Genomic DNA, 23,417 nt, shown 5'->3' on the forward strand with positions numbered 1-23,417 from the left:
ATATACTCAGGAAGCCACTTTCTCAGATTCAAGTTTAGGGTTAGGGTATGTCCTTGGTATTTTGCTGTTCAGGGACCTCTCAAGAGGATTAGTGTTAGGGTTAGAGTTAGGGTTAGGGTTAGAAATTACAGTTAGCAGTTAAGTTATGTGCCTACAAACTACCGTTTCATTTCATTTCATTTTTTTATTGTTTCAAATTTTGGTTAGTTAACATACAACTTACCATCTTAAAGATTTGAAAACTAGATCTCATTAAAAAATATTTTGACTCTTCCTAGTTATGAAAAACAATATTTAGAGCTTTAGATCTAACAAGTGCATGCATAAGGAAGAAAGTAACAGAGGGAAAGAAAGTACACTAAGCAATTTAATCTATTATTTTCAACCAAGTGTTTTTGTAATACTAGTACATAAGTGAATTGGTCATTTGTCATTAGACCATAGACTGATTAGGATTCTGCATATTTTCATAGTCTTCAGCATAGTGTTGATACTGATCAGTGAGAAGAGGCTGATTTGTTTCATCCATGTTGCTTCTGGCACGAATCAGGCAAGAAGCACCTGCGAAAATGACTGCAACCAGTAATAAAGCAGCAACTACTGCTATGGTAACAATCTCAGAAATACTAAGATTCCGACCTATTGGAAAAATAAAAGGAGAATAAAAAATAAACAGTAAAATAGTTGCCTCCCCAAAATCAGACACCCTAAACTTAGACACTGTTGCAAGCATTTTACCACGTTCTTCATATACAATTTTTACTGGCCACATTGCTGATAATAGCACCTGTTATCTTGAAGGCACTTCCCAATTTCTCATAATGAATGGACTCTCTTGGGATAGTTATTATTAATTCCATTCTAAAGTTGAGACAATGATGCTGTAGGGTTTGAACCACTTGGGTCACTTGGTTAGGAGACACTAGAGTTGGTCTTTGAGCCCAAGTCTTTCAGAATCTACGTGCTGTATGCTCTTCCACCCTACTGCCTTTGTTGGGAAGGGATTGGAAATTAAACAAGAAACTTTTTCAATTTCAGAGTCTCAGAAAAAGCAGTGAGCAGTATCTCACTCCATTTTTTTTTTTTTTTTCAGAATAAAGATAAGGAGGCACAATTATGTAGTAGAATAAATTGGGGCATATTACATGGGTCTAAGCTCAAAATTAATTCTCCCTGCCTACTAAAAATGTGATCTTGGACATTTATCCTTTCTAAACTAATCATGGCCAGCCCCTTCTTCCTTAGTTGTAAAATGAGGATTATAATACTTATCTCAGAGGGTTGTAGGGATTAAGTGCGATAGTGTGCTATATAATCAACTTAATTCCCGGTCAGAGTAGGCTCTCAACAAATGTTAAATTTAATCTCTTTATCCCAAAATAAAAATCCAAATAACACCTTCTAAATCTAAGTGGAAAATGTATCCCACAGAATACTGTGATTACCTTAAAATGCAACAAATTTGCTTTTGGAAATTTCCACAATAGTTACATTTTCAATACTCACTTGGCCATTGAACTTCATAAGTATATCCCAAATTGTCTGGAGCAGTAACAAACATTTCTATGTTGGTAACTGGGGGCCAGAATGGTACCATGTTGTATTGTCTATTGTGCCCAATAGGGGCATTTTCCAGTGGAAATGTGGATACATCTAAAATATGCCAAAGACATCTTGTTAATAGACATAATAAAGTTAGTATTAATAGATTATTACTGTGTTCTGAAGGTGACCTGAAATATTCTAGGATAACATAAAAATTTCTTTTATAATTTATACTAAAAAAAGACATAAAAATAGTTTCACTACAGCAGAACAGGGAATTGCATAAAACAGAGTTCAAATGCTTTGAATATAGCACTAGCATATCATTCAATAGATCAAGAAAGTTTAAAAGCAGGGACGTTTTTAATATTTTATCATCTATGATGATCATTAATTGTTTTACTTTTAAATTACAAAAGCATATTTGAAAAAAAATTCGTTGAAGTTATTTTTCAAAGCTTAAAAACGATGGACCTGTAGTTTGCTGTAGCTTCATCTAAAATTTAAATTTGAGAAGTAATGTATATAATGAAGTCTGTCCTTGAACATAAATATATCTGTTTAATATTCTTCACTTTTTCTGTTTATCTTCAGAGATAGAAATATTAACTTATCTCCAGATACTCTGTTAGAAAAAACACTTAAAACTCTAAATCAAGGTCCTGAAATATTATTTACCTCCTGCCTCCTCTCCTCTTTCTACTTAAATGCAAATTACAGGCATTTATATTATTAGTGAGTTTCTGTCATCAGGGATAAAAAGAGTGATATGGACAAAGATTATTCTTTTTTGTTATTGTTGTTCTACATTTTTGTCAATACAACTAAAGCCCATGGGATATCTCAAGACCAGAGTTCGAAGTGGGCTTGGGCAGGACATGAGTGGGAATATATTTAGAAGAGCTGGGATATGTGAGAAGGCTAATGGAGTGTTAGATTTTCTGTTTGCAAGAAATATATTACCTAAACAGTCACTGTGATCCTAGGAAGCTCAGAAGAGTGTTTTAGCATTTACTTTGAAAAAACATTTTTGATCATAAAAATGGTATGTAGGTGTTTATATTTTTGTGACTTTTAATTTACTATGTATTAATGCTAATTAAATATTTATCTATTCAAATCCATTGAGCTCTTACCAATGCCAGACACTGGTCTAGCCATGGAGGTGATGACACGGAACAAAACAGACAAAATGCCTGGATTCAAGGAGCTCACATTTTGGTGTATTGTTGTTAATTATTTATTAAAGTCAGATATTAAAGTTAATAATTTAGATAATTTTTTAACTTTTCATTTCACCTTTCTACTAGATCCTGACTTGGTCAGCCTCAACCCAGTTCAACGTCAGCTATGTGATAAAGTTATACCCATTAAAATGAGTGGAGGAATAATCATAAAAATAATAAACAGTAACAGCAGAATTGTCATGAAACTTTCCTATGCAAGACCCTTCAGTGGCTCCCCATCCTAGAGGTACATCTAATATCCCTCAAAATCTCCACCTGTTGTCCCTCTGACCTTATTTCCCATCATTTTCCCTCCACTCTCCAGTCAGAGTGGGCTCCTTTGCTCACCTAGGGATGAACTTCCCCCGTATCTACCTCGTACCCCCTAACCGCTTTCCTGATTTTCTTTGCCTAAAAAGACTTTCCCCCATCTAACATACTATATATTAACTTACATATTTTTACTGTCATTTCTACTAACAACTAGGAGAGTTCTGGGAGAGAAACTATTTTTGTGTGTTTTGTATGCTACTGTATTTCTGGTATCTAGAAGATAATGCAAAGGGGAATAGTAGGTGCTCATAGTATATTTTCCAGCTTTTCTGAGGTCCACCTGACAAAAAAATTGTATATATTTAAGATGTATGACATGATGATTTACAAATGGGCAACAGGTATGTGAAAAGGTATTGCATATCACTAATTGTCAGAAAGTGCAGATTAGGACTGTAATGAGAGATCACATATTTTAGGATGGCGATTATCAAAAAGAAAAGAGATAGCAAGTGTTGGCAAGAGTGTGAAGAAATGAGAGCCGTTGCACACTGTTGGTGGGAATTGGTGCAGCTACTATGGAAACAGAATGGAAGTTCCTCAAAATATAAAAATAGAACCACCATATGATCCAGCAGTCACTTCTGGGGAGATATCCAAAAGATGTGAAATTAGTATCTCAAAGAGATGTCTGCATCCGGGTTTATTATAGCATTATTCACAATAACCAGGATATGGAATCAGATAATATATGTGAAAGGATTTGAGTATGTGTGTACTTCATTTCTTTCAGGGCATAATAGTAGTGATTGGTCTAGGAAATATAAAAACTGCTTCTTCTGAAAAATTCACTGAACTTCTGGAGTACTATATTTAAAACTTAATTCACACGATTCTCATTTGAAAAAAAAGGGATTTGAAGTAAATGTGCACATAGATAAAAAATGTTAGTAAAAATTAGTACTAGTTTGGATGTTCTATATTGTTCTACCTCACGTCTAATGAAAGGATTCTATAATAGACATTTCCCTATAAATGACTATAATTTCCTTCAGCTGTAAAATGTATCTCTCACTCCATTCTGATCCTAAAAATTTTATAATCTTATGAGTTTTGAAGAGTTCTCATTATCTATAAAAGCTGTTTAATGCATTTTGAAAATAAAATTCCATCCTCCACTCATAGACTTATTTTCAACAAAGACTTCTACTATATGGATAATTTTAGAAATTTTTCCAATCGTTTTATTTTTTCTTTAACATAGTTGTTCTATGACACTGTTTTTCAAGGGACATTTGCAGGTACATGGACTATTTAAGTGGGTAGCTAACTGTTAGTCTTTTTTTTAATTTTTTTTTTAATATTTTATTTATTTGACAGAGAGAAATCACAACTAGGCAGAGAGGCAGGCAGAGAGAGAGGAGGAAGCCAGCTCCCCACGGAGCAGAGAGCCTGATGTGGGGCTCGATCCCAGGACCCTGGGATCATGACCTGAGCCGAAGGCAGAGGCTTTAACCAACTGAACCACCCAGGTGCCCGCTAACTGTTAGTCTTTAGTGTTCATGCAATTTGTTAGTGTTTACATTGGCTTGTCCTATAATTTTATGCCCGTATTTTGTCAGAATAGGCTTCAGGTTCCCTATTTTTCATTTATGGTGCTTTTCCCTCCATTACTCTCCAGGTAACTGAGAGATCTTATGCTGTTTATAGCATACACAAAGAGAGCAGGAAGAAATTAGCTAAGAAGCAAAGGTGTTTATCTGGTTCATCAATGACCTTTAATGCATTGTTATGAATGTGAAATAATGATCTTTTCAATCAAGATATGTAAGGCAAAGGAACATTTGTTTTCATGGATGAAAGAAAGCTCCCCTTAAGCGACTTGCCAGAGTAACCAAGATTCTCCACTTCTTCTGACTTTTTAAGTAAGTGTTAAGTAAGAAAAACTTACAAACGGTCCATTTTGAATGGCTGCGTAAGTGCAGTTTGTACATCATTGTCTAGTTCCCAGAAGTATATATTTAATGAAAGTTTTTGTTCATTCCTAAACCTATTAACTCCCATTTACTTGTTATTGTCCTAGAAGTAATATAGCTAAGCATACATAAAATGATAATTATGACTGTGAAAAGAGAAGGATGTTGTGTTATATTAAATATATGAATGCTTAGGAAAGACTTATTGAAGAGGAATGCCTGAGATATTGGGTAAGATTTAGGAGTGAGCACTATGTTGTAAAGATAAGGTAGGCATTATGAAAATCTACAATAATACTGCATTCATTGCATCTCAAGCATTGTTTATTTCTTGTTTCACTTAAAAAATAGACATTATAAATTCTAGGTAATTCATTATGTTTATAGGTATGCATGTAAATACATGTGAAATAAGGTGGCACTCCAATCAGTGAATTCATAGCAGGTTGATGAGCAAATATTTACATGTAAGCTATTTGATTTTTCAGAGATTTTCTGATGGAGCATACGATTTTGATCAATACATTAGTTAATGCTCCTAATCAGGTTGGATTAGAGGTTTCTGGTGTATAAACACACACACACACACACACACACACAGAAATAAGAGACTGGCCGAACTGGATAGATAGATAAATCAATAGTTAATCCCCAACATTATGTTTATGTGTGTGATGAAGTAAAGGCACAGAAGCAAAAATTTAGAACAGTTTTGAAATATGAAAATGCATGACGTTTTAACAGATAGAAGCACTTTTGTTATTTGAAAAGTAATGTGAGCCTCTCAGCTGAGTAGAACTGAAGGGAAAAAGGCCTTTTAAATAATATTTTTAAAAAATGCATTAAAATGAAGTTGAAAGAGATTATCTATGCAGTGATAAAAAGCCAACATTAACTTTTCAAGTTGAATAAAATTTCCATTTGTAAGAGGCCAAAAGTAATAAAAATCAAAACTGTGGATTGTGAGTATAATTTTTTTGTCTTTTGGGTATTGAGGTAGGATTTTTTTTATTCACAATGAGAATGTTCCAAAAAAAAAAGAAAGAAAGAAAAAGAAAAAGGCAATGCCAATGTTCATTGGAAGATATGGGGAAAAAAATTGAGGAATATGCTAGTCATCTTTTCATACAAAATAGGAAGGGATTATGTGCTTAGTCTGAGTGAATGCTAACACATATAACCATTGTAAGAGATGTTTCATCTGCATTTTCAAAGTAGTTTGGGGTATTTGGAAAGGTCTACATATCACAGCTATTTTATCCTTATTTTGAAGTGTAGTTCAGATGTGTCGAGTGCTTACTCTATAGTGATAACTCTATCACCTAAGCAGTCTCCTTGCTGAGCCTGCAAAAAAGCGTATGAAAACATCTCACCAGCATTATATCTCCTCATCCATTCATCAAAGACTGCATCAGTGAAAGTATGTAGGAGGACAAAAATAGGATCATTTGGAGATAAATGGGTTTGTCCCCCTGTTCCATTTAGAAACAGATGAGCCAGATTGTGAAGGCTTCGAATAGCAGGGTCATATTTTCCTGTGGGATCGCTGTAACCTAGATTAAAAAAACAAACAAACAAACAAACAAACAAACAAAAACATGGGTGAGACTAATAAAAGCCATCACAAACATCTTACTTTCCAAATCAGTGGCAGTGATTAAATTGGGAAACAATTTTTTCCTAAGCTTCTCAGGCCAATTTTTACTTTACTGTAATAGCATTGCTTCTCTGTACCTATGGTTGGTGATATTTCCTGCTCTACCCAGAGCTTGGTTAGTTTTAAGCTAGTGGTCTGACTTGCTAAATGTATCCTCTAGGTTAAAAATAATGGCCTGCAAAGGATACCAATCAAAATATATAGAACACACTATTTTGACAAGGCAATCATTGGTCAGGTGGAAATAAAGACAATGGAAATCTCCAGCTTCTTCTAAAAACTGCTGGCACAATTGGGAGAACATCCCTCTGATTGTCCTAGAACTTACATTGCCAGATGTTACTTTAGTTTCCTACCTTATTCCTTTTGACTGTCAGCATATTTATTTTTGGGAAGTTATCTTATTTTGTAGAAAAGTAACAATTTCTCAGAACATTCTTATCATGTCTGTACTAGTTTTAAACATCTGGACAGCCTATTGGTTGAAATATTTCTATGACTTTTGATAATTATTTGTATTCTACATACATATTTCCCATATTCTATATGATACATATATATATGCTATTCCCATATAATATGTACATTTCCTTTACTACATGTATTATATATATTTCTCATGTTATAGATCCCCATATTATATATGTATTTTCCATACATATTATATATATTAAAAATACATATATATATAAATGGCAAAAGGTGAGGAAAGATCACAAACAAAAATGGAGGGTCTATGATTTGGGATGGAGTAAAAATCAGAGGTGGGAGAGCAGGGAAAAGTTATATACTATAAAATAAAATTGGAATTTAAAACACATTAACCCATTTGTATAATTACACTCACTCATTTATTTAGCCATGTTTCATACTTTTATCCTATTATTGTTTTTTATTTATAAAATATTTAAAGATTGCCTGTAACCTAATGGGCATGTCGGTAGCGGCTGGTCCTTTTCATATGTTCTGTCAGGACATTAGGGCAATTTGTCTTTTGATTGAGCTTCAGTAAGAGGCAATCTACACATTCTTTTAAAAATTAGTGTTTATGGCCTTAGTTTATATATACCAGTTTAGTCAAAATATAGCGATGATTTATTGAATAATCTACAAATCAGTGTATTCATATTTAATTATTAAAATTAACATGAAGATAGAAGAGAATGGCATACACTTTTGATGATAAAAGGGGAGAAAATGAAAATAATGATGAGATTTATGTTTCAAGTATCTCAGATCATGGGGCCAGAGAGATCTATTCCCATTCTTTTTCAGGGGGAGGAGTCTAATATGTTTAATGCTACATATAATGTGAATTTTGACAGTAAGAGGTTTTTAATACTTAAATGTGATTCTGTTGTTTTAAAACTTTAAATATGTTTGAATAATGATTTAGCGATATCAAAATTCATCATACAAAGACAATGGACTTAGAAAATTTGGATTTGAAATTGTGCTCTGTTACTGAGTATCTTGGGGGATATTCACTGTAGCTCTTTGGTCTTTAGTTTCCTCAGCTTTAAAATGCTTGAATTAAATAAGGAAAATCAAATTAAATATCATTACATGGTAATTTGAATATTTTTAGACCTTTTAGAAAAGTTACAGGATGATACAAACTTAAATAAAATGAATGCCCCAACTAGGCTTTATTGGCTGTCAACTAATTGTTTAGAATTTTTTATTGTTATTTTTTAAGAAAAATTTTTAATAAGCTCTCGAAGTCTTGAATATTATTTGACTCTACTAGAATTTGATATAGTTATATACTTATTAATCAGCCGCCTGACAGATTTGTTTAAATACTTTTTAGGTATTTAAGAGATTGAAGAACAATTTCCAAGGGCTTCTCCTATGATAATTAAAAAGAGTTTCATGGTCTGACACTTTTCTTTAACAAGTTCTTTCTCGAGCAAAGAACTGTGACTGCATCATAATTGGAAGCAACATTCTGGTAAATTCACAGGATCAATGAGGCTTTCAAAGATTTTTCAAAAAGATCTGAACGTGAACAGTTCAGTTTACTGTGATAACCAGATGAATTCAAAACGCTGATTTCTTTTACTTACCTTCCACTGTATTTCGGAAACTGTTTGTAGAATTGGAATAAAAAGGAGGGGTGTCGAATAAACCAACTTCCAAGCACTGAGCGACATCCTGTGGTTCAGGAAGACGTTGCACCATTGGTCTAGCCACATTTCCAGCTGGATTTCTCCTAATTGGTCCACCCTCAGTACCTGGAAAAAGGATGGACTATGTAAACATTTATAGAATATTTAGAGATCTTATCTTTGCTCTTTAATTTTCATTAATAGCAAGGATATGGAAAGATAAGTTCTCCTTGGTAGAAGAGAAAATTTTTAAAAATGCTTACTTAGGAGCATTACAGTGAGAAAATCTAAGTTATCATGGCCACTTCTGTGAACAGAATTAGATATGTGATCCATAAAATCAAATAGAAGATTTTAAAACAGGTATGTGATCTATAAAATCAATGGAATCCATAAAATGACAAATAGGTAGAGGTTCTGATATTTTAAATCGATGTATGCTTCTGTAGTGAGAATATATTAACATAAAAATTCCTTGGAAAATTGAATTTTACCTAAATAATCTCATAAACCTAAATTCCATGGTGAAATCTATATTTCACATATATGTGAAATTTTTTACTTAAATGCTATTTGTTTCAAGCCTTCAGAGAAATAAAGAAAAACAATGCAAAATCTCTTTGGGACATGGTCTGTACTTCAATCAATTCATGTTTTACAGCAATTGATGTGAGAAATAATTAGACTTTTTAAAAGGTAGTAAGACAAACAGGAAACAAAGAGCTATGATACTAGGGGTAATAGGATAGGTGCCTTAACGGAGGGAGGGAGGGAGAGAAAGAGAGGGAAGAGGCAGACAGGAAGGTAGAGAAAGGTGACAGAGAGACAGAGACAGAGACAGAGAGAGACTGAGAGAATATCAATCCTTTCTAGTTGAATGACTCCAGAAGGGTGTCATTAAAGAAGAGAGATTTGCAAAGAGCCCTGAAGGACTGAGGAGAATTTTCAGGTGAAACAGGAGAAATGTTACAAGTCAGACATTTTAGGCAGAGGTAATAATGACAGATGATAAGCTTTCTCCTGTCTATAAGATATGTTCTGTCAGAGCAAGAATGCTCTCTGAACTCGCTCACCAGCACACCCCTTAATTTTGGTATAGTGTCTGGCATGTAACAGATGCTAAATCATTGTTTGGTGTATGCTGATGTATGGAAAGATCATGTCGGCTATAAAAGAGGGCCTGTGTGGGAAATAACTTGCCTTGAGCACAGGGTGATGTATGAGAGTAGTGCACAGAGAATAATGAAAAACTAGACCAGAACTGTACGTGAAGAAATAAAGAGCAATAGGAGAAACTTAGATTTAATTCAATAGGAAGTGAAGAGAAATCTTAGGTAGTTGGGAGGAAAGGAGATTGGTTAAGAGCCTTTTGCATTTGTCTGTTCCAGTGGTCCCCAGAGGAATGTGTGTGTCCTACTGGTAGAATAATCTGCATTTATGGGATGGGAGAGGTGATCTTAAAACTGCAACTTGTATACATTTTACCTCATTCATAAAGCTTACTATGTTGTAATGTTTATAACTGACATAAGGTTAATAGCTGATGAATTAGCATAGTAAATTTATTTATATAATATAAAAATTAAACATATGACAATATTGAGATTAGAAAGTAGATGTACATTTTTTTAGGTATACATTATTATTAGAAGTTTCAGATACCACTGGCTAATCTATCAATTCAAGATTATGTTTTAGGGATTATTGTTCAGGAGCTGTCAGTAAGTTCCAAGAAAAAATAATAAATCCTCTGGGTTTCAAAAACACTACATTTCTAATTTTGCCCTCATGGAGTTTCATAGTGGAGAATTCATATAGTAAAGAAACTAGTTTAAACAAGTTTAATTTAACCCAAGGGTATTTAGGTTTGGACGTAAATAAGCATGGACAACCTCTGCCTAAAATGCACCTAAAAACATTGTACAGATTGGGAGTCTTGTGGAGTTTTCATGCAGGAAGGAATAAAAAGTTCTGAGTGTGTGAAGGAGAAAGTAGATGGAGGAAATACTGTGTAGAAACAACAGTATTTTTCATGTGATAAATCAAACATGATATTTTACTGGTTAGAAGATGCTTAGGTGTCCCTAATTCATTCTTTCAAAGTACCAAGTTTGGCGCATTCATGGAACATTGGAGAGACATGGCACAACAAGCCCATGAAAACACAGGCCTGTGATATGTGTATGCATGGCTGTCCTGTAAAATATGATCAACAAAACCACAGGAATGGATCATTTCATCCAAGAACAGTAAAGAAAGGAAAGAATCTCTAGGAGAATTGTTTTTTAAAAGGTTTTATTTATTTATTAGAGAGAGTGAGAGAAAGCATGTAAGCACAAGTAGGGGGGAGGGGCAAAAGGGACAGAGAGAAGCCGGCTTCCTGCTGAGCAGGGAGCCAGACTTAGGGCTTGATGGATCGCATGACCCTGGGATCATGACCTGAGCAGAAGACAGAGCCTTGACCAACTGTGCCTCCAGGTGCCCCTCTCCAGGAGAATTAAATATGGTATCATATTAAAGCATTTGGCACCATATCAGTTGCATAGCATGTGTTGAACCAACTATTAGTTTCCTTTTATCTTTCACTGGCCTAATAAATAAAATGCTTGGCATTTATATTTTGAACTAAGACAAGGAGTAATCTTCAAATTTTTTCATTTAAAATACATAATCTTCAATTTTTCATGAAACTATGTGTCCTGTTATGAGACTCAGACTAATTGACCAAGAGACTGTGATAAAACAATATCTTCTCTCCTATTTACCCATTTAAACTATGCTACATTTTGGTATCCAATTATCTGTATGATCCGAAAATGTCTGGAAAAAAAAATCCCAGGCCAAAATACAATAGCCTGCTCAAAAATTAATGTTTTGGTATCTAAAGATATATTGATTCTCCATTGTATTTCAAGGTGGGATTACTCATTCAGCATGCCAAACAAATACAATTTTTACTCTAAGTTTTAAGCTTCTACAGAAAAAAAAATAATATACTGTCACTTCCCTCTTCCCTTATTCCTATACATAGCTAAATAATCTTCTCATGCTGAAAAAATCTACTGGATTTTTTTGTTCTATTTAGAATATTCTTTTTAAGAATATCCTTTTTTTAAGTTTATAAAGGAATTAAATATTTTAAACTTAAAAGAGTGTACATAAAATGTGCTATGAAGATAGTAATAAAATAAATTCCTGAAATCTAGTTGTTACATGGAAGAACAAGCTTAAAATACCTGAGCATGACTGAAGAAGAAAAATAAGACAGGTTAGGGAGACTCCAATAATTAAGACCTTGTGTTAGTACCACAGAGACTAATAATGTGATCCAAGGAAGAAATGGTACACTCAGGAACATATCCACATATAACAGAAACTTGGCCTAAGGCAGAAGTGGCATTTAAATCACTGGAGAAAGGATGCTAGCTGGGACAGCTGGTTAAGCATTCTCTTTATGTGTTAGCTTTGAGAGAGGTGGAAAGTGATTGGCAGGTAGACATTTTCTGTGCAGTACCCTCCTTTCCTTTTCTTTTTAAAAAAGACTTATTTATTAGTTTTATTTACTTGAGAGAGAGAAAGAGAAAGAGAGCAGAGGGAGAGGCAGAGAGAGAATCTCAAGCAGGCACCCCGCTGAGCCCGGAGACGGATACCTGGCTCCATCCCACGGGCCTGAGATCATGACTTGAGGCAAAACCAAGACTCTGATACTTGACCAACTGAGCCATCTAGGTGCCCCAGTATCTTCCTTTACTTAAGGATATCCTTCATATCATGGAGCGCCTGGGTGGCTCAGTGGGTTAAAGCCTCTGCCTTCAGCTCGGGTCATGATCCCGGAGTCCTGGGATCGAGCCCTGCATTGGGCTCTCTGCTCTGTAGAGAGCCTGCTTCCTCCTCTCTCTCTGCCTGCCTCTCTGCCTACTTGTGATCTCTGTCTGTCAAATAAATAAAATCTTAAAAAAAAAAAAAAAGGATATCCTTCATATCACCTTTTGGTTTTGACCCTTTGACTAGAATTTTACTCTTTGGGCTCTTCAACTGTTTCTGCACACTTCAGATTTCTCAGGGAAACAATTTTCTGTGAAAGTCCAGCAGAAGACACATGACTCCTTAGCAGTGCTGAGTGTGCTAAGAGGACGAATTTTATATAACCATACATTTCCAAAATAAGACAGTGAACATTTACAAAATAAGAGAGTGAGCAATGCACTAACCAAATTGCTTAAGAAAAGGATTCTCTATACAGTAAAAGTAGATATTACTCTTAAGTCCTTAGTAGAATGAAGGGCAACACATTTAATCTCTTTATCTCATAGGAAATTCTGAACCCTGGATGTCATTTAGAACTTACTATTACAAAGAGTTCCCAGGGTATCATAGTCCTCCAAGGATTCACAGACCACTCGCCATTGAGAAAAGACAGAATTCAGGCTGATGAGAGTGGGATCAAAGTTGCTTCTTGATCCCATCAGGTCATCGGTGCAAATGTCGCAGATGTTCTTCCCAGTCGCAAAATTCCAGTAGGGAAGGGAGAACGAAGTATCCTGCAACATTTCCTAGATCACAGAAACTTTTATTAGTATTCTCTGCTTTTGTTTAAAATTCTCCCCAGCGGTGTGTTTCTATCAGCTCTCTTTGGGCAATTAGAACCAGTGAGTGTATCAGTGGTGTCTGAGGGGCCAGAGGAATTAAACACCTTATTTAACAAGGCTTCTGATATACTACAAGAAGCCATTCAGCACACAGAAGTTTCTGCAAATGATTTTTGGGGTGGGGGGTTCTTCCCTTTCTTTTTTAAGCAGGTAATCACATTTCTATTGGTTATACCAAAAAATACCAGTAATAACTTTCACCCTTTGACACTTTACCTCCTTCTGTTTTCATATCTTGAATTCAAGCCTCACTAAGTCTGGGTCTGGAGCCAGATCCAGCCTTTAAATATGTAGAGCAGTACTTTTTGTTTTGTTTCTGTCTTTTAAAATCTAACTTAAACGACTTCAGGCATTTGGAGTCTGGCCTTTAAAATGTTTTGTGGGTTAGAAAGGGCAGTGGAAGAAGCCTATGGATTGGAGCGACAAAGTCCTCAGTGGTACAATCCAGGTTTTCCAAGCCCCAGACACATGGATTTGACTCTTCACAGGTTACATAGGTCTTTCACACTTACCTGCCTGGGCACTGAAGGTGTTTTACTTAAAGGCCCCTGCTTCAGAATCTAAACTGTTAAGACTTGGGTTTCTGCTCGAAACTAATACCATCAGGAAATACTGAACAGAAGCAAAATACTTCTTTATACATACTGTTCTTTAAACCAGGGTCCAAGTTTCCCTTCCGAGCTGACTCAACAATTCTTAAATGAACTGGACTCAAGATCACATGCTTCTTTTATTGAGTTCCCTAAAACATGCATTTATTGTACTTGTTCTCATTCCCCTTAGGCCTTTGGGGAGTATGTTTAAAGCATGGGATTGAGATGGAGAGCCTGCCATTGTTTTATCTCACCTCCAAAGCATTTAGTACTTTTCTGCCTTTTTACTTTAAACCCTTTCCAGGAAGTATTTCCTATGTCCTCAGGGTGTTTTAGAGGACCCAAAGCTTTCCAAGGAGTCCTCAGTTATTGATCTCCAGGGGTTGAGAGCCCTTGTTTAGAAGCCATTGTTCTGGTTCACAAAAATTAGTGACAGCTTCCAGGGGATCAATAAGAGTCAGTTTGTGGTTCAGAGCTGACATTTGGGAGCTGGAGCATATTCATGTGGCATTTCAACTGTGCATTACATTTAGATTGTAATTTGTTGGATCCCTTGTGCTGTTGGGTTTTAAAATTGTAAGTCATAGAGGTTGAAGTTTACACAGGCAAAATCGAAGCATTTAGATACTTTCCACCTGCCCTTTCATTTTGGTGTGCCCATGGGAAAATGACTTGAAGGCACGGAGATCTGGAGCTGATTACAAATGACAGATTTATCTACTCATAATCTACTAAATGTCTTACTCGTAATCGGAACTATAAAATATGAAGTTCAGAGTATCAGATGAATTAATTTAATCACTCTAAAACTGCGTATGTTTGGACAGCTTTCATACCAATATTTTATTCTGTATTCCAACCATTTATTTTCTTGTGATAATGCTGACAGCAGGCATACTACAAATCAATAGGTGAATCTAAACACCTTTTCTGCCCTCAGATATTTTCCGATTAATTTTCAGATTTTAATTTGAGGGAAGGAATCCGTTTCATTTAGAAAACGGGTTCACTCTGTGGATTTCCTAGTGAGATATAATAATTTAAAATGTCACCTGAAAATTCCAATACTTCTCTCAAGAAAAAGCAATTGGCAAAAGAAACTATGATAATAAAGATATCTGTGTTAACAGATCCTTTAATGTGGCTAGAGCATCTCTGCTTAAAAATAAGCAGGAAATACTTATGTTTGGGTTGAGGTTCACTTTAAGCCCCCCAAAAAGTTGATGCTATTTAAGGAAAAATGCTGTCTGATTGATATGATATTTTATTAGGTTTCTTCCACAGGCCTTGAAGTGTCAGGGGTCATGGAAACAAAATGGCACTCAATGAAAATATGACTCTATAAATGTAAAAGATATTTTCTTTAATTTAAACCCTATACTGTATTAGAATCATCAGCTGGCATAATGGGGGATGTATTTGGGACTTGGTAGCCTCAGACGTGTATGCACACTTGTTTCATCCAAACCAGGAGGAGGGAGTATTGGTTTATATTCAAGAAGGAAGACATAGCAAATGAGATTCTTTTGTTGCAAGCTATATGAAGATCATTTTTTCAATTACAGAGCTATAGAATATGTCCACCACTTTAAATCACACCTACAAATGTCCCAACTGGCTCCTTCATCACTGACACTACCATCTTTTCACAAACCCTTCACAAAAGAGAAAGATTAATGAGTAAGTAATCAGAAGAGGGAGAAACTTCACAAATGTCAGAGGCAGATTAATCACATGTTTAGATCATTAAGAACACAGTGAGTTAAGATGACTTACAAACTGCACCTGAGAACAGAAATGTTCCACACATACCTGCAGGTCTCTTTCCAGCTGCAGGAGATGGTACCGGTGCCACGTGAGGAAAGCTGGTCCTTCGTGAGAGAAATCCACTTCACCAAAGCTTTCCTGTCCTGGCCCGAGGAAAGTCTTTTTGACTGAGTAATAGTGTGTCCAAACAAAGTAGTTATAAATGGAAATGTTCTCAAATTGTGGTGTGTTGCCATCTGGCCCCAGGATTTCTTCTGATCTCCTGGTCGCAATGACAAATTGAGGGTGAATTGTGCGCTTTGCCATGTCTAAGGCCTGGATGAAGTGGTTCTTCTCTTCTGCACTTAAGTCCAGAAGGTTTCTCCTAACTTCAAGGATACAAAATTCAACCATGAAAGCATCCGCCTCATGAACCATAATCATAACACCATGTCCCATTTACCCACTAACGATAATTTGCATGAATGTTTAAATCATTTTATACTTTTTAAAAATACCTCTTACTAAAATGCCTTCTTTAGGCCTGTTTTCATCCCCCACCCCTTACCCTAGGATTTCTGTTAGCTTTCTTTAATCTGACTGGACTTTATGATTCTGTGATCTTGTAATTAGTTCTGCTTACCATTGCTATATTTTGGGAACTTTCTACATTCTTAAAATCATAAACCTTGAGAAAACATGATATAATGGTTAAAGCCAGAGACTTATTCTATGACTCTGCACTCATTTTTCTAAGTCTCAGTTTTTCATCTGTCAGGTGTATGTAAAAATAATATCTGCTTTACAGAATTATAAAGATTAAAGAGTACACACATGAAATTATATCAGAGCCTGGCTCATAATAAAGACTCAATAAAACTCTTGTTAGACCCTTCGGTCCAATGTTTGGCACATAGAAAACAACCAAGTATTTCTGGATTTACTCTTCAGAGCTTTGCTATTTATTGCTATTTAATAGGGCACAGGTGAGGTTCGTCATCTAAAATGGCTGAACTTGACCATAACAGTGGGCAGTTTCGTTGTGGGTTAGCAAGGGCAGTGGAAGAAGCTCATGGTTTAGAGCCAGACTGACCTCAGGGGTGAATACCAGGGTTTCCAAGTTCCAGCTATATAGATTAGACCTTTCTGAACCTCGCGTATGACCATTAACATAACTACCTTGAGAAGTTACTAAAAGGTCTAGTCATGGGGCGCCTGGGTGGTTCAGTGGGTTAAGGCTCTGCCTTCAGCTCAGGTCATGATCTCAGAGTCCTGGGGTAGAGCCCCGCATTGGGCTGTCTGCTCAGCAGGGAGCCTGCTTCCCTCTCCCCCTCCGACTGCCTCTCTGCCTACTTGTGATCTCTCTCTTTCTCTGTCAAATAAATAAATAAAATCTAAAAAAAAAAAAAAATGTTCTAGTCATAAACACCTAGCACAGTTCCTTGAATAGCGTGATTGCCCAGTAAGTGTTTTAGAAAGAAATCGCATAACTCACCTCTGAGCCTTGACTCTTTAAACTGCATAAATTTATTATCCTCTCCAAGCCTCATCTCCCTCAACCAAGTTACAGGATTTCCAGGTATTCTTCCAGCTCCAGTGATTTAGGTTTCTGTTAAATGCATTGAGTCTCAGGAGGAACTGTGTCTCCTCCATTGATATCCCCACTTACCTGTGAGAACCCTCTGGTCACAGGCAACTCCTCTCCATCCAGGACGGCAAGTCCCACAGTTGTGTCCTGAGAAATTACCATTGCAGCGACATGTCCTGTTGAAGAACCGTGTGGGCCAAGCCTCCCGATCATCTCTGCCATCATGGGGGTAATGAGGGCTGTGGGGTCGGGAGTCTGCGGTCACTGCCTCACACCTGCCCCTCCCCGATGTGGAGCCACAGCGGTCTGTCCCAGGCCCAGACAGCGGGGACAGATCAGGGCAACACACACCGTTTCTCAAGGCCTCAACAGTGCAACACTCTCTTGGGAACTGAGCCCAGGTCCCATGAAAAAAAAGCAGGGGCAAGAAGATGCATCCCAGGGAGAGGAGTTTATGAGCTTTCATTCTGCTCTAAACAAGAGCGAAGAACAAATCTCTGGTTTGCAGCTCTTTGTGTAGAGACCGAAGCACATCAATAAAAAAAAGGAGGCTGAAAAGAAGAAAACAAAATGAAATTGTGCCAGTTCTCTTTCCATGCTGTTATAAACAGGCATGAGCCCTACCCAACCCCCTTCAAAATACCTTTCGTATCTATAAAATGACATTTCTAGCGAATCATAAAAATACTGATTTACCTTTAGAAACTTGACATGTATAATACCTACATAATTAAATCCCCTCTCTGAGCATCTAGTTTTCTTCATTTTAAATTTCTATTTATTAAAAAAAGAACTCATCATAGATGTCTCTTATCAAAAGCATTCATTAGCAGGTCACAGCCATTAATTACATTTAACCATGAAGCTGGAAGAAGAATTGGAAGCAGATCTTCAGCGAGTTAATTTCCGTGACTTAAAGTCTCCCATCCTAATGGAGATTTGGCGGGAGTCCACCCGCTCCCCAGAGAGCTTCTCTCCAGTACCTTCCACTCCAGAGAGGATTCTCTGATGAACCCCTCTTAGAGCTGAGTGTTTTATATTGGCTTCTTCCCTGATGTCAGAGCCGTTAATTGCCTGTGGGTTTCTGCTTGATTACTAATCCCAAATCTGCTCACTCAAACTGGGAGGGGCTTTGTCCTCTTCCCCACCCTTTACTAATCCCCTTTCACTTCAGTGCCTTTTTCTGCTCTTTAAGTATTTGGTTAGCACATGATTCCCTTCCCACTGATTTCCTTGTGATGCTTAAAGTTTTAAGAAAAGGTCAGAGGCGGTAATTTGGAATAGAAGTCAGAGAAACTAGGGAGCTTTTGTTTGCATTGTAGAGATTTAGGGTTTTTTTCCTCTTTGATTTATATCTTTGAAAATAAATGAGATTACTTACACTTTCTTAGTGACACAGGGCTAGACTAGTACTTTATCTACTTTTGATTATCTTTGGTCTTGAAAACAGATGCTGCCATTCTTATAATTTCTATGGAGAATAATTGTAGTAGAAAAGTCATCAGATACAATTACATCAAATCACATGGCAGTGCCTTCCCCGGTGCCAACAACTGGGTACTCCAGCTCCCTTCCCTCCTTTGGGGTAGGGTCCATCTCTGTGGCAGAGCATCCCAGGGACACTGCTACTTCTGTTGTTTAGGAGGTAACCACTGAGTGTCTTCTTCTCTCCTGCTTTCTCTGTAAGCAGTCTTAATCCAAGGACACTGATTTTAAATTTTAAAAGTGTGGGAATTTTGTGCCTTCATACAAGCATTAGTCAATATCTCAAGTTTCATGTGCACTTGGGGTACATTTAAGGGTGAAAAATAAGGTCTAGAAAATGACATTCAGATAGTCTTTTTGGCTATTTGAATTTTTTAGTCCAACTTCTTTTTTTTTAATATTTTATTTATTTGACAGAGAGAAATCACAAGCAGGCAGAGAGGCAGGCAGAGAGAGAGGAGGAAACAGGCTCCCTGCGGAGCAGAGAGCCCGATGCGGGGCTCGATCCCAGGACCCTGAGATCATGACCTAAGCCAAAGGCAGAGGCTTTAACCCACTGAGCCACCCAGGCGCCCCTTTAGTCCAACCTCTTAGTGGATCAAAGTAGATCATCATTTTTCTCTCTCTAATAAAGGTGGTGGTCATGTACCATTGATTTCTTAATTTTGACAAAGGAACTGAGGTCATGTATGTTAACATTAGGAGAACAGAGTGATGGATATTTGGAAACTCTATTATCTGTGTAACTTTTCTGTATATCTAAAATTATTATAAAAATACAATGTTTATTTTAAAAAGCTATTTTAAAAACTAGGTAATCTATTCATATATATTCACATATATATTCATGTGTGCAGATATAAGTATACCACAGTGTGTCACATTATGTTGAAAGAAAAAAAAAATGAAGCTTCGCCCATTACACCTCCTTGTTATGTAATTCCTACAGTTACCTCAGGGTACCCTGTGTGCAGTGTGATACACGATAAGCGCAATGTGAGGGCATCAGTATCAAATCACATAATATTAATTAGAATTAAACATAAGAATAAATATAAAATGATGTCCTGGTCTTTTCTTTCTGGACCCCTTTAGGTGATTGTGAGACTCCCATTCTGGAGATCACTACTAAGGGTGATCTCATCCAGTCACATGGACTTCATCTATGGACTGGTGAATGCCAAGTTAGGAGTTCTAATAACACTCGCTCCCCAGAGGTCCTGACGTATATATCTAACTGCCTGCTCGCTAAATTCACTTTGGTGCCCAAGAGATTCATCAGCTTATAAAATGTGTTCCTCTATCTTTCCCATCTCAGTAAGTGGAATCATTGTTCATCCTGTTGCTTTGGGGGAAAAAAAAACCCAACACACAGAAGTCATTTTTGTTTTGTTTTTCTTCTCTGTTTCATGCAAACTACATTCATTAGTTGAACTAACAGAGTCTCACTTGAAGCCATCACTAGCTCTTTCCTGCCCTGTGGCAACTAATTTATCTCCTCACCTTTCGTGCTTAACCACACAGCAGTGTATTCTCCATACAAGATGTTATTCTCCACTTAGCAGCCTGAGAGATCTTTATTGCTAATACCTGATGACCACTGCTCTCAGTAAAACCCTTCAGTGGCTTCTAAACACACATAGAATAAAACCCAAATGCTTGCAGAAGTCTATGTGATCTGGCCCCTCCTATCTCTGACAGCCTTTCTCCATCCTCCCTGTTACGTCTTTGTTCAATTGCAAGATTATTACCCGCTCTGCCATGGCCCTAGATCTATGTATGACTCTCTGTGTCACTTCATTCAGGTCTCTGCTCCAATGTTACTTCTTCAGAGAGGCCTTGCCTAATGATCCCACATGCTAGCTCCTAACCTCATGGTTCATCACTTCCTTTTAAAGACTTAGTCTTGGGTGCCTGGGTGGCTCAGTGGGTTAAAGCCTCTGCCTTCGGCTCAGGTCATGATCCCGGGGTCCTGGGATCGAGTCCCGCATCGGGCTCTCTGCTTGGCAGGGAGCCTGCTTCCTCCTCTCTCTCTCTCTCTGCCTGCCTCTCTCCCTACTTGTGATCTCTATCTGTCAAATAAATAAATAAAATCTTAAAAAAAAAAAGTTAAAAAAAAAAGTTAAAGACTTAGTCTTCCTAGTACCAAACACTTCCTGTAATTTTTATTACATAGTATATTTTATTGTTTCTCTCATTCATCAGAGAGAAATTTTTTGTCTTTCTTTTTCAATATTGACCTGAGAGTTCTTTAGAGAACCATGTACCATATAGTCCTTTTTTTTTTTAAGTGAAGAAGGGCTAGACATCTGATTTATTTACTCTCAGCCTCGTGATTAATCCGTATTCCCATTTAAAGGAATAGATATAACTTATCTCCAGTAATATTTCCTTATTTCCTCTAGGAAATAAGTAAGTATTTATTACTTACTATTTTAAAAGATTTTATTTATTTATTTGAGAGAGAGAGAGAGAGAGCACAAGTGGGGAGGAAAGGGATGCTGAGCAGGGATCCAGGCAACTGGGGCTCTATCCCGGGACCCTGGGATCATGACCTGAGCTAAAGGCAGACATTTACCTGACTGGGCCACCCAGGCTCCCCTTTATCTCTTACTATTTATACACATCTATTACTTCCTAAATGTGTTACATACACCATTATATGTTATACATTACATACATTATATGTCATAGATTAAATGTTATACAGACATATATCATTCTTTAAAAATATTATTAAACTATTACTTTTATACCTGTTTTGCAGATGAAGACACAGAGACTTCTGGAGATTAAAAATTCTTTAAAAATCATGTAGTTTGTAAGTGGCAGTTTTAGGATCTGAAATCAACTTAGTTTGATTCAAAAACCAAATGTTTGTGCTTTGCAAGGACTGCTGACATTCTAAAACAAGAAGGCTGGAGAATGGAAAAAGCACTGCACTTTGAGTCGTAAAATATACCAGTAAAAATATACTCATAAAAAAGTGCCTTCACTTCCCTGAGTCTCTGTCCCTCATCTGTAAGTTATATGTAATCAAATGTACTGTTGTGGTAAATAAACTCAGATAAAAATAACCAGGAGAATGCAGATGATCGATCAATTCTAGTTTACCTAGTAAATGAATCAACAGTAGAAATCGTAAAGTAGTTGAAAAATGCTGAAATTAATACCTTATTCATGATTATCTTAGTAGACTGCAATGCGTTTTACATGTCTCCATTATTACTAAATAGTCAATCCGTGTTATAAGTAGTACTGTGGAATAAGAATTCCAGGCACTGAAGAAAGGAAAAGCTGAAATGGTAGTGTCAATTGTGAAAACCTGCAAGTAGATGACAAGAAGTACATTTTACTGCATACACTGATGTCATTTCTTAGCTTACTGGTGTTTTCCAATGTGGGAAGCTGGTGAAAAATGTGAAAAGAAAAAAAAAAAAACAAAAAACATACTTATGTCTTTCCTCTTTGACTCAACATCGTGGAGTTGAGTAAAAAAATAAAATAAAAAAACAAAAAATGACTACAGAAATTATTGCTAAGACTTCTTTAATGGAAATTAAATTTTATGCAGTAATTTTTTAAAGAACTGGGCTGATCAGAAATGCACATGTTAGCAACATAAGAAAACTTGTCAGGAATCACCATTGGTGTGTGTGCCATACCATCACAGCTAATGTGAATATCACATCTCAGGAAAAAGTTCCTAACTTCCTGTTTTTTCCTTTCAAGTCTTATGAATGTCATTTATAAAAGAAGTTATCAGAAATCTAAATAATGACCAGGAATTGAGGTTAAATTGAGGAGAAAGAAGTTTTAGGAGCATCTTAATTTTCTGGTAAAATTGTTAATGAATATTAATATCTTTCATGATCATTTGTGGAAATGATACTGAGTATATTCATTGTCCAATTGGATTATATGTTATTAAATTGTGTGCTTACTTGTACTAAGCTAGATTAATGGCTAGAATTCCAAAGGCATTAAGGCAACTAACTCCAAGTCATCTGTTAGGTCAGTCATGTGCTTTCACCTCATGGAGAAGCTTAAATTCAGTGAAAGCAAAGGGGAAGAATGTTAGGACTATGTTTTTGTGTCACTAAGCAGAGTTTCTGTCAAACATAACATTTCTACTTTAGGGCAGAATATTTGAAATTGAGGTCTCAGATAAAGTGGTCTTTGATAAAACCTGCCATTAGTTTCTTATTTCCATTTTCAGACCTTTATACAATATTGCAAATACTGACATAAGACAGTTAAAAATAATTTGATTTCTGTGAAAGAAATTCTGTCTAGTGAAAGAATTTCACTACATGTTTTAGAACATGTGAAAACATGGAAGAATTTGAGTTTGAGAAAGAATCATGTTTTAAAACATGTAAGAACATGAAAGAATTTCACTACGTGTTTTAAAACATGTAAAGTGTTTCTTTTGCTGATGGCTTATATTCTTGTTTCAGCCAATGATATTGTAGTATTTCCCTACAGAAAAATTTCTTAATACATGTGTGTTAGGCATCAAAGTCAAATTAATCAGAAATACTTATGCTGGACTTGAATTAAGTAGT

The 23,417-nt window shown here is 36.2% G+C and overlaps 1 protein-coding gene across 1 annotated transcript; it reads right to left on the reverse strand.

Moving 5' to 3' along the window:
* Nucleotides 1-433: 433 nt before the first annotated feature.
* TYRP1 (tyrosinase related protein 1) lies at nucleotides 434-17,830 on the reverse strand. Its single transcript, XM_046023449.1, has 7 exons — nucleotides 17,446-17,830; nucleotides 15,843-16,165; nucleotides 13,137-13,341; nucleotides 8,747-8,914; nucleotides 6,394-6,573; nucleotides 1,507-1,653; nucleotides 434-639 (listed from the first exon to the last, which is right to left on the reverse strand). Exons 1-7 carry the CDS (start codon nucleotides 17,828-17,830, stop codon nucleotides 434-436), a joined length of 1,614 nt encoding a protein of 537 aa, XP_045879405.1.
* Between the last annotated feature and the right edge of the window lie 5,587 nt (nucleotides 17,831-23,417).

The sequence above is a fragment of the Meles meles genome, chromosome 11, assembly GCF_922984935.1.
Source record: "Meles meles chromosome 11, mMelMel3.1 paternal haplotype, whole genome shotgun sequence".
Taxonomy (NCBI): Eukaryota; Metazoa; Chordata; class Mammalia; order Carnivora; family Mustelidae; genus Meles; species Meles meles.

Excerpts from the sequence above, each read along its gene's own strand:
- TYRP1 (XM_046023449.1), bottom strand. The coding sequence starts at position 17,830 with ATGAAAGCTCATAAACTCCTCTCCCTGGGATGCATCTTCTTGCCCCTG. Across the intron at positions 16,166-17,445 it reads TGACCAGAGGGTTCTCACAG|TTAGGAGAAACCTTCTGGAC; the intron begins GTAAGTGGGGAT and ends GTATCCTTGAAG. Across the intron at positions 6,574-8,746 it reads TTTCCGAAATACAGTGGAAG|GTTACAGCGATCCCACAGGA; the intron begins GTAAGTAAAAGA and ends TTTTTAATCTAG.